Below are 12,320 nucleotides of genomic sequence, written 5' to 3'. Positions count from 1 at the left end.
CATAAAAACTGATGTTTGCGGTATTTAATTCATCTAAGGAAAAATCGATAATAAAAGTATTGCTTAAGAAAACGAAATCCAACTGTTGAGAACAAATTTTATTTAGTGTACCGTCTAGTGTATATTTCTGACTCAATGGATGAGTTTAGATAGCTTTCCATAAAAAACAAAATGATCTCCAGCTGATCAAAATTTCCTCTGAAGGGGACCGTCCTTTGCTATCAGCTGGACTCCTTTTTTCTGATCAGAGCTATCGGACTTTAGATGAGCCTCTAATCAGAACGCTGCTCTGTTGTTGCCTCTTGGCAGAGACAACATCTCTCAGTAAAAAAAAGTACGCTCGAAATGGTCCCTGATCAGACCCAGTTGCGTTTGAAAACATTTCTGATCAGATCCAATGGCGCTCGAAGTCGCCTCTTATCAGACCCAAGAGCGCTCGAATTCGCCTATAATCAGACTTTTCAAACCAAATTGACTTGTGATAAGACCATCTCCAGATCATGGTCCAGACTTTTCTGACCAAAATGACCTCTGATCAGACCATCTACAGACCATCGGCTAGACTTTAGTGCGCTTGAACTTCCGTCCCTGTAATTTTGGTCTGGGAACACACAAATGTGCGCTCGACTTGGTCTGATCATAAACCAATTTGGGTCTGGACCTCAGCCTGGACAGAAACAATGATAACATTTGTTTTAGAAACAAAGATTTGAGTTCAATTTTCATTTTTTTCTCAAGTTTAAATCAATAAAGGAGATTCAAAGAAATACTCCCGAACAAAAATGAAACAAATTGATGAAACATGTGTCCAAATAGTACAGGGGATGAAAATCCATTGTGTGTATTCTCCGCAAATAACAGACTGAAAAAGCTCTATTCTTTTTTAAAAAAAGCATGCTACACAATTTCATTCAGTCTTCTGATATTATTACACCAAAAGTACATCTTTGACTTCGGCGTATTTTATATATTACGCCGTTATAATTGAACTTATCCTTCATTTTTTTCCAGAGTCTGTTAGGTTTAGGTACGTAAAGTTCGCGCGCGAAAATAAGTAGTCTTAACTTTGCGAACCTTAAGGCTGTAAAAAGAACCCAAATAGGGTCTGCATTAATCTGCAAAATCTTAATATTTTTAAACTCAGCGAAACCATTAATGGCAGTGTATATTAATTGTTGATATTTACACAAAAAAAAACGCATTTTGAAGCAAAAAGAGCAATATATTGTCTTCAGGTGTTCGGGCAGTGGAAGAGAGACAAAATTCAACAAAATTACTATTGTAAACCTTGTCATAGTTTTCCTGCTGATGCAATTAAAATATTTTTAAAACCATCAGTCAAAAGAACCATTTTCTGCTTAATGGGAGAATATATTGACCCTTTTTCTGGAGCTTACGAAAGAGGTTAAGAAAGGGGAAACACAAAAAAGTGTCACTTCGTACACACATAACCTAGAAATCAATAATAACGGACACTTGTTTACCTATTGAGCCGCCTAACGCAAAAGCATCTAAGCCCTAAAAGTGCTAACACCTTTAGAGTGAATCTAAAATGATATGTCTTCATGTTTTTAAAAAAAGTTTACAGAATTTTAGAAAAAAAATATTCAAAAAACGATAAACAAATACTTTGTGATCAAGTGACAGGCCAGAACAAAGAAAAAAACGGTGACTGAAAATATGCCCAAAATTTTTCGACATTTTAAAAACTTTTAACCGAATCACTTTTAACGTTACTTTCTCTCAATAACTCGAAACTCAGCAGAAGCTTATCAAAAATTCTTGACTTCACGGGTAATTAATAAACTTTTTTTTGCGTATCAGAATTAAGGTCCACACAATTGGCATAGATATCAACAGGTCATTCAAAATTTTCGAATGATAATTATCCCACAAGTGGATAATTCGCCTTTAAAATCATACTAATTTTATACAAAATCATTTACCAAAGCTATCACAGCTTGTCAATATAATCTATATCAAAGCATCTTCAAAAATCTTTATTTCTGTCATCTTCATCCTAAAAAAACGGGGAAAAAATCAAAAATGTACTCTAGTTGCTTTTGTTTCCAAAATTTAAGAAGACAACTTGCATTTCACAATGTGTGCCGAATTCTGAAAGCAGTCATGCTCAATGTTTTAAAATATCAAGGACAAATTTTCTAGCAGTGAAACATCAATGACATTTTAAACGCCAATAATATTAACGCCTATCAGGGAGGCTCGGTAATGCACGTTTGCGCATAATGTTCCGACCCCAAGAATCCACATTTTTGTCTCAATTGTCTAAAAAGTAAAGAAATTAGAGATAAACAAACAGATCTTTAGCTAATAAAGAACGTCTTTTCGAACCCAATCTACTAAAAGAATTGCTTTTTACCATGCCGCGTCAAATATCTCATCAAGCAGGCCATTCAAAGTCAATATAAACGATAAAGATAAACAAGAACAAAAAATACGGCAAAAACCCAATACATATTTCTTAAAGCACACAGTAGCAAAAGTAAAATACAACCAGATAAATACAAAAATACACAAATTCACTTGTCCGCAACTAAAAAGCAGACGGGACCTGTTTTTATTGGGACTGGATAACCTGTCGACAAACACGAAAACAAAGGTCAAAGTTCAAAAACATCAAAGTTTTCTAAACCAATTAATTTCAAAACCAGAGCTTTCCAAGCTGTCAACTAAAAATTCATAATAGATTTACACATAAGCCCTCAAGGGACGTTTTAGTGGGAATAAGTCATTAGACAAGACTAAGAAACTACAGATACAAAAATATCGAAAAATTTGCCAACAATTTACGAAAACAAAGTATAGAAACCATCGACGTCATCAGATATTATCTGAAAATTATATGTTATTGTTGCAATCATTATTTACTTTACTTTATTTAAAAAGTAAACTTAAAATTTTATGTTTTTATTTTTATTCATTTGGGTCTCATTTGAACATATATGGTATTTGTTATTAACGCGAAAATTTTAAAGGACACTAAAAAGAAACACAAAACATTACCAGTCATAAAATTTTTAAGAAATTTAATAAAACGCTGAGTCTCCTAAGTATAAAACATCGGGAGTCACATAAAAACAAAAAAAGGAAGAGTAAATCAAAAGAGAGTGTACGCGAACTCTCATTGAGACTGAGATTAAAGTTGACATAAAGAAAATCATAAAAATCAAATAAACTCGTGTACGAAAATCACTCAATTTTAAAGACAACTCGTTGTATCCGACCCATTGAAACCAATCGTTTTCAGCGGGAAGCATTAGACCCGTTAACATACACTTGGAAGCTTTTAATTGGAAGAAAGTGAGATCGTTCACTATTCAGAATAACTTATGTCTACAAAAAGTACAAAAACGCCAAATCCAAAAAAATCAAAAGAAAAGTGACCGAAAGGAACGTCGAAGACAATAAAAGCATAAGTTATTCTCTGATAACCTTCTTTATGTTAAACTAGCTCTTATTTCAACGCCAAGAGAATTTTCAATATAGTTATAAATTGACAAGGCTTCAAAAAAGAACCGCATTTATGAACTTATGAACAAATATCCAAAAATCAAAAAATTTTATAAAATTTCTTAGCATCAACGTTATAAAGCAAATAAAAGATAAAACCATTAAGTACGCAAGTTTTTGATTCATTATTAGGCATAATTAACATTTCATCAGTGAACAGACCAACAAAACAACAGAATTGAATTTAAAAATGGCTAGCGTACAATTTTCTTTATTCGAAAAAACATTTTCAATGTCTCAACAACCATTAGATATACAATCAAAAGATTAAATACGTTCACTTAGTTCTCCTTAGGAAGCCAACTGCTTTTTCAATGGAGGCTATGACAGGACGAAAAATGGCAACAAAATCAAGCAAAACAAAAGTTCATTGAAAGTTACAAAAACACGAATATCGAAGCCATAAAAACCATGAGCGATGATTCCCCGACAAAAAATAAATGATTTTTGGGCCCCGTTTATTATTAAATGGGGTTTTTCATTAATAAAACCTTGATAAGGAAAATTTCTTGTCTCTAAATGACACGAGAAACCAAAAAATTGTTAACAAAAAATTAAAGAAATGTGCTCTCCAGGAGAATTCGAATCTCTTAAATTGTAAACTTCCTTATCGGACCAAATATAGCCTTTTGTTTCGTTGCTCCTATTTTCGGAACCCGAAATTAGTCCTTCTTTTGTAACAGTTTTGAATTAAGATTTCGAAGCAAAAAACAAAAATTTAGAAAAAATGACACTAGAAGTGAACAAAAAGGCACCCAAATATTTTGTTCACAAAAGTTTAAACCTCGATAATTCCTTGGAAAAAAAGAAATCAAAAAATGCTTTTAATTTCAAATTCCACCCTGGAAGAGCTTTCTTATGATACCACTCACGATTCTCTACGATGAATATATCGATCGGCCAAAATTTACTGAGCAAAAAAAGAAAAACCCATTGAGTATATAATTCCTCCTCGCACTAAGTCGCAACAAAATTAAAAATTTATAGAAAATTGTTAAAATTGTCTACTTAATTCCATACAAATCAGAATTAAGGTCCACACAATTGGCATAGATATCAACAGGTCATTTAAAATTTTCGAAAGATAATTATCCCAAAAGTCGATAATTCTCCTTTAAAATCATACTAATTTTATACGAAATCATTTACTAAAGCTATCACAGCTTTTCAATATAATCTGTATCAAAGCATCTTCAAAAATTTTTCTTTCTGTCATCTTCATCCTAAAAAAAACTGAAAAAAATCAAAAATGTACTCTAGTTGCTTTTGTTTCCAAAATTCAAGAAGACAACTTGCATTTCACAATGTTTACCGAATTCTGAAAGCAGTCATGCTCAATGTTTTAAAATATCAAGGACAAATTTTCTAGCAGTGAAACATCAATGACATTTTAAACGCCAATAATATTAACGCCTATCAGGGAGGCTCGGTAATGCACGTTTGCACATAATGTTCCGACCCCAAGAATCCACATTTTTGTTTCAATTGTCTAAAAAGTAAAGAAATTAGAGATGAACAAACAGATCTTTAGCTAAAAAAGAACGTCTTTTCGAACCCAATCTACTTAAAGAATTGCTTTTTACCATGCCGCGTCAAAGATCTCATCACGCAGGCCATTCAAAGTCAATATAAACGATAAAGTTAAACAAGAACAAAAAATACGGCAAAAACCCAATACATATTTCTTAAAGCACACAGTAGAAAAAGTAAAATACAACCAGATAAATACAAAAATACACAAATTCACTTGTCCGCAACTAAAAAGCAGACGGGACCTGTTTTTATTGGGACTGGATAACCTGTCGACAAACACGAAAACAAAGGTCAAAGTTCAAAAACATATCAAAGTTTTCTAAACCAATTAATTTCAAAACCAGAGCTTTCACAAGCTGTCAACTAAAAATTCATAATAGATTTACACATAAGCCCTCAAGGGACGTTTTAGTGGGAATAAGTCATTAGACAAGACTAAGAAAACTACAGATACAAAAATATCGAAAAATTTGCCAACAATTTAGGAAAACACAAAGTATAGAAACCATCGAAGTCATCAGATATTATCTGAAAATTATATGTTATTGTTGCAATCATTATTTACTTTACTTTATTTAAAAAGTAAACTTAAAATTTTATGTTTTTTTTATTCATTTGGGTCTCATTTGAACATATATGATACTTGTTATTAACGCGAAAATTTTAAAGGACACTAAAAAGAAACACAAAACATTACCAGTCATAAAATTTTTAAGAAATTTAATAAAGCGCTGAGTCTCCTAAGTATAAAACATCGGGAGTCACATAAAAACAAAAAAAGGAAGTGTAAATCAAAAGAGAGTGTACGCGAACTCTCATTGAGACTGAGCTTAAAGTTGACATAAAGAAAATCATAAAAATCAATTAAACTGGTGTACAAAAATCACTCAATTTTAAAGACAACTCGATGCATCAGACCCATTGAAACCAATCGTTTTCAGCGGGAAACATTAGACCCGTTAACATATACCTGGAAGCCTTCAATTGGAAGAAAATGAGATCATTCACTATTCAGAATAACTCTTATGTCTACAAAAAGTACAAAAACGCTAAATCCAAAAAGATCAAAAGAAAACTGACCGAAAGGAACGTCAAAGACAATAAAAGCATAAGTTATTCTCTGATAACCTCCTTTATGTTAAACTAGCTCTTATTTCAACGCCAAGGGAATTTTCAATATAGTTATAAATTGACAAGGCTTCAAAAAAGAACCGCATTTATGAACTTTTGAACAAATATCCAAAAATCAAAAAATTTTATAAAATTTCGTAGCATCAACGTTATAAAACAAATAGAAGATAAAACCACTAAGTACGCAAGTTTTTGATTCATTATTAGGCATAATGAACATGTCATTAGTGAACAGACCAACAAAACAACAGAATTGAGTTTAAAAACGGCTAACGTACAATTTTCTTTATTCAAAAAAACATTTTCAATGGCTCAACAACCATTAGATATGCATTCAAAACATTAAATACGTTCACTTAGTCCTCCTTAGGAAGCCAACTGCTTTTTCAATGGAGGCTATGACAGGACGAAAAATGGCAACAAAATCAAGCAAAACAGAAGTTCATTGAAAATTACAAAAACACGAGTATCGAAGCCATAAAAACCATGAGCGATGATTCCCCGACAGAAAATAAATGATTGTTGGGCCCCGTTGATTATTAAATGGGGTTTTTCATTAATAAAGCCTTGATATGAAAAATTTCTTGTCTCTAAATGACACGAGCAACCAAAAAATTGTTAATAAAAAATTAAAGAAATGTGCTCTCCAAGAGAATTCGAATCTCTTAAATTGTAAACTTCCTGATCGGACCAAATATAGCCTTTTTATCTTTGCTCCTCTTTTCGGAACCCGAAATTTGTCCTTATTTTGTCGCAAAAAAAAAACAGTTTTGAAATAAGATTTCGATGCAAAAATCAAAAATTTAGAAAAAATAACACTAGAAGTGAACAAAAAGGCACCCAAATATTTTGTTCACAAAAGTTTAAACCTCGATAATTCCTTGGAAAAAAGGAAATCAAAAAATGCTTTTAATTTCAAATTCCACCCTGGAAGAGCTTTCTTATGATACCACTCACGACTCTACGATGAATATATCGATCGGCCAAAATTTACTGAGCAAAAAAAGAAAAACCCATTGAGTATATAATTCCTCCTCGCACTAAGTCGGGTCGCAACAAAATTAAAAATTTATAGAAGTTTGTTAAAATTGTCTATTAAATGCCATACAAAAACGTAGGAAGTTTTTCTAATTTGGTATACTTTTTTTGGAAACTTTCCAATTTTCAAAAAAACTTCAAACTGGTGCTCTTAGTCTTAGTGAGCACAGGAAGTACAATCAGTACGGTAAAGAGGATTTACTTCGTCTCTTGATCCGTTTTCCCTCACTCTGAAAAAACTTTTTAAAAGTTGTATCCAAAGTTTTAGTTTTTTCCCAGTTTCTTTTTTGAAACTTTCCGGGTACATTTTCTTGCCAAAAAAACTAAACAAAAACCTTGTAAAGTAAGAATAAGTCGGTCAACATTCCAACAATTTACGAAAACAAAGTATAGAAACCATCGACGTCATCAGATATTATCTGAAAATTATATGTTAGTGTTGCAATCATTATTTACTTTACTTTATTTAAAAAGTAAACTTAAAATTTTATGTTTTTATTTTTATTCATTTGGGTCTCATTTGAACATATATGGTACTTGTTATTAACGCGAAAATTTTAAAGAACACTAAAAAGACACAAAACATTACCAGTCATAAAATTTTTAAGAAATTTAATAAAACGCTGAGTCTCCTAAGTATAAAACATCGGAGTCACATAAAAGCAAAAAAAGGAAGCGTAAATCAAAAGAGAGTGTACGCGAACTCTCATTGAGACTGAGCTTAAAGTTGACATAAAGAAAATCATAAAAATCAAATAAACTGGTGTACAAAGATCACTCAATTTTAAAGACAACTCGATGCATCAGACCCATTGAAACCAATCGTTTTCAGCGGGAAACATTAGACCCGTTAACATATACCTGGAAGCCTTCAATTGGTAGAAAATGAGATCATTCACTATTCAGAATAACTCTTATGTCTACAAAAAGTACAAAAACGCCAAATCCAAAAAGATCAAAAGAAAACTGACCGAAAGGAACGTCGAAGACAATAAAAGCATAAGTTATTCTCTGATAACCTCCTTTATGTTAAACTAGCTCTTATTTCAACACCAAGGGAATTTTCAATATAGTTATAAATTGACAAGGCTTCAAAAAAGAACCGCATTTATGAACTTATGAACAAATATCCAAAAATCAAAAAATTTTATAAAATTTCGTAGCATCAACGTTATAAAACAAATAGAAGATAAAACCACTAAATACGCAAGTTTTTGATTCATTATTAGGCATAATGAACATGTCATTAGTGAACAGACCAACAAAACAACAGAATTGAGTTTAAAAACGGCTAACGTACAATTTTCTTTATTCGAAAAAACATTTTCAATGGCTCAACAACCATTAGATATGCATTCAAAACATTAAATACGTTCACTTAGTCCTCCTTAGGAAGCCATCTGCTTTTTCTATGGAGGCTATGACAGGACGAAAAATGGCAACAAAATCAAGCAAAACAGAAGTTCATTGAAAATTACAAAAACACGAGTATCGAAGCCATAAAAACCATGAGCGATGATTCCCCGACAAAAAAATAAATGATTGTTGGGCCCCGTTGATTATTAAATGGGGTTTTTCATTAATAAAGCCTTGATATGAAAAATTTCTTGTCTCTAAATGACACGAGCAACCAAAAAATTGTTAATAAAAAATTAAAGAAATGTGCTCTCCAAGAGAATTCGAATCTCTTAAATTGTAAACTTCCTGATCGGACCAAATATAGCCTTTTTATCTTTGCTCCTCTTTTCGGAACCCGAAATTTGTCCTTATTTTGTCGCAAAAAAAAACAGTTTTGAAATAAGATTTCGATGCAAAAATCAAAAATTTAGAAAAAATAACACTAGAAGTGAACAAAAAGGCACCCAAATATTTTGTTTACAAAAGTTTAAACCTCGATAATTCCTTGGAAAAAAGGAAATCAAAAAATGCTTTTAATTTCAAATTCCACCCTGGAAGAGCTTTCTTATGATACCACTCACGATTCTCTACGATGAATATATCGATCGGCCAAAATTTACTGAGCAAAAAAAGAAAAACCCATTGAGTATATAATTCCTCCTCGCACTAAGTCGGGTCGCAACAAAATTAAAAATTTATAGAAGTTTGTTAAAATTGTCTATTAAATGCCATACAAAAACGTAGGTAGTTTTTCTAATTTGGTATACTTTTTTCTGGAAACTTTCCAATTTTCAAAAAAAAACTTCAAACTGGTGCTCTTAGTCTTAGTGAGCACAGGAAGTACAGTCAGTACGGTAAAGAGGATTTACTTCGTCTCTTGATCCGTTTTCCCTCACTCTGAAAAAACTTTTTAAAAGTTGTATCCAAAGTTTTAGTTTTTTCCAAGTTTTTTTTGAAACTTTCCGGGTACATTTTCTTGCCAAAAACTAAACAAAAACCTTGTAATGTAAGAATAAGTCGGTCAACATTCCACATACACACATTGTGGATCCATGCAGCTACATTATATATCTTAGTTGTCAGTTTGATTTTTACAGTCGCAGAAGGCTGAAGATCTTTTTCCGAAAAGAGCTAAGTATATACATTTTATTTACAATATGATCATGGATATGTATATATAATTCAAGTCTGAACATACAAAATTTAAACGTCTTCGGTCGATTTTACTTTTTACTCAAAAATCAGCTGAACTTAATCACAATTGCTGCCTACCAATACCACCCCGTTTAAACGTAGTCTTTTCATTTAAGTATAACTATTTTCGGAAAATTCTGTGTGTGAACGCGAATACCACAAATCTTGTTCAGTAAATTAAAGCGCTTGATTCTCTTATGGCAGATCAAAATTAACTTATCGAAATCAACACTGCGCCTTTAAAATGAAACATAAGGACAGTTGTCAACAGGATAGAGCTCCGCTTGTAAGTAATCAACCGATGACGTAACGTGACCGTGTTCTACATTATAGTAAGTACATAATACCAAATGATTTTATTTTCCACACACGCAATCGATTGTTTAAGCAGCAGGTTGGTAGCTTTCCAGGCGTTCCAGTAGTTGCTCAGAATATCCAGGCGAATAATATTTAACAATTTCTTCTGGGTAGCAATTGTTTATAGTATTTATGTACTCAGCTAGTGCAGAACCAGGCTCCGCTTTGATTGCCTGTACCTTTTTAAGGCCTCCGGTTGTCACAAATAGGCGTCTTGCTTTATTGTCATGAGGCAAAACTTTACTAAACTGGGCAACCACATGCTTCAGAACGTTAGAAGGTGCATCATGTAGCAAGGGCTCTAAGGCTGGTAAATGGACACATTTCTGAAGTCCATTCTTGAGCGCTTTCTTCGCCTTTTGCTGCAGATCTTCGGACGCATCAGTTCGGAGATAACATTGCAGCAATTTGGGAAACACATTTCTTGTTGCAACAGCCTTAGCATGCTCTGCAGTGTGGCGACTTATTTGACCCAATGACCAGCAGATGGCCGCCAAAATGTGATCTTCAGCCTCTTCTGACATTGCCATAGCAAGTTGTTCGACGCCCTTAGATACAATTACAGCTGTCGCCAGGCTCTCTGAATGCGCACCGACATAACCAAGCATCATTATTCCAGGCAACCGGATATTTCCTTTAGAGCAACCAATATAGTCAACAACAGCTGCGACTCCTCCAGCATTCACTATCAGCTGAGAGAGCTCAGGTGTGTGTTTGGCAATTTCACGAATTAGCGTGGCAACATTTTTCCTCACATACTCATCAGAATCAGTCAAGCATGTAAGAACAGCAGGGAAAATTTCCGCTTCGACAACCATTTCCGCTAGATCCACGGAGTGCTTCGCGATCTGAGCAAGAGCAGAAAATACCTGTCTCTTCAGTTTTGCGTCATTATTTAAAATCATTTGAGCAAGATGAGCAATCGCGCCAGCATCAACAACAGTTTGCGCAAGCTCTGGTGAATGTTTAGCGATATCACTCAAAGCGGACGCAGCAATTCTTTTTAGTGATAGTTCAGGCTCTTGAATGCATAACACCAGTAAAGGAACAGCTCCAGCGTCAACAACTGCCTGCGACAGCTCCGCATTATGACGAGCTACGTAACCCAACGCCCAAGCAGCGCTTTCCTTAACTCCAGGGTCGAACTCCTCCAGGCAAATCACGAGAGCATCCAAAGCTCCACAGTCAACAACTGAATTTGCCAGCTCGGGTGAGTGCTTTGCCACCGCTCGCAGAACAAATGCGGCTGCCTTCTTATAGAAGCGATTTTGTTCTGCTAACGAGTAAACAAGTTGAGGAAGAATGTCGCCCTTGACAACAGCAAGAGCTAGATCATCATTGTAATTAGCAAGTCTACCAAGAGCAAGCGCTGCTGTTTGTTGAATAGTGGGAACCACGTCCAATAACAGGGGTCGCAGCAGATTCATAACACCTGCATTTTGCAGAGTTTCGATATTTTGAGGTCTGCTGGCCAATTCTGCTACGGTCTGAACAAACGTAGTCCTTGACTTCTGATACTGTTCAAAAACTTGGAGAACTTGTCTGGATCCCATATTTCTGAAGGTATTATAATTCGAGATGCTAATTCACTTACGCTTTAAGTAACCGTAATTCTAATACGAAATTAATATAAACTCAATAGAATATGTTGCTATGAGACGCTTTAAAACGCCGACCATGACGTTGTCTGACACTTGTGAAAAATCGAAAATTTCACTTCAAATTAAATTCTAAAAATCATTAGACTTTACCCAGTAAATCTAAAACAACGATTCGTTACCGGAACCTGGAACATCCTAGGTTACTGCAAAAAAGAAGACGAGATCCTGGAAACCTTATCGGAGAAAAACATCGATAGCTTTTCAGGATATCGCCTAATTTTCTTCGATAGGGGCAATCAACATTACGGATTGGACACTTCGATAACCACTTCAATGATCCGGAAGAGATAGCAAAGGAGCCGACAAGCTTTTTCAGACTGGTAAATGAATCAGAGGGCAGAGAGGCAGTCAAGAAGCTCTCAAACAACAAGATCCCTGGACCGATTGAAGTGACATCAGAAGACATGAAAGAGTCCGAACCAAAAACTGGCACAAATACATTGAACGAAATGCTCAGAGAAAAGGACGAGAAGCTCA

General features: G+C 34.0%; 1 protein-coding gene across 1 annotated transcript; it reads right to left on the bottom strand.

Annotated features, from left to right (window-relative positions):
- Window positions 1–9,763: 9,763 nt before the first annotated feature.
- LOC142342677 (sperm-associated antigen 6-like) lies at window positions 9,764–11,830 on the bottom strand. The gene has a single exon (XM_075394162.1). The coding sequence runs from the start codon at window positions 11,733–11,735 to the stop codon at window positions 10,209–10,211; it is 1,527 nt and encodes a 508-aa protein (XP_075250277.1). The 5' UTR covers window positions 11,736–11,830; the 3' UTR covers window positions 9,764–10,208.
- Between the last annotated feature and the right edge of the window lie 490 nt (window positions 11,831–12,320).

The sequence above is a fragment of the Convolutriloba macropyga genome, chromosome 7 (genome assembly GCF_964194025.1).
Source record: "Convolutriloba macropyga chromosome 7, txConMacr16.3, whole genome shotgun sequence".
NCBI classification, from domain to species: domain Eukaryota; kingdom Metazoa; phylum Xenacoelomorpha; order Acoela; family Convolutidae; genus Convolutriloba; species Convolutriloba macropyga.
The sequence above is the reverse complement of the archived record's forward strand: the minus strand, read 5'-3'. Positions and strand labels throughout refer to the sequence as shown.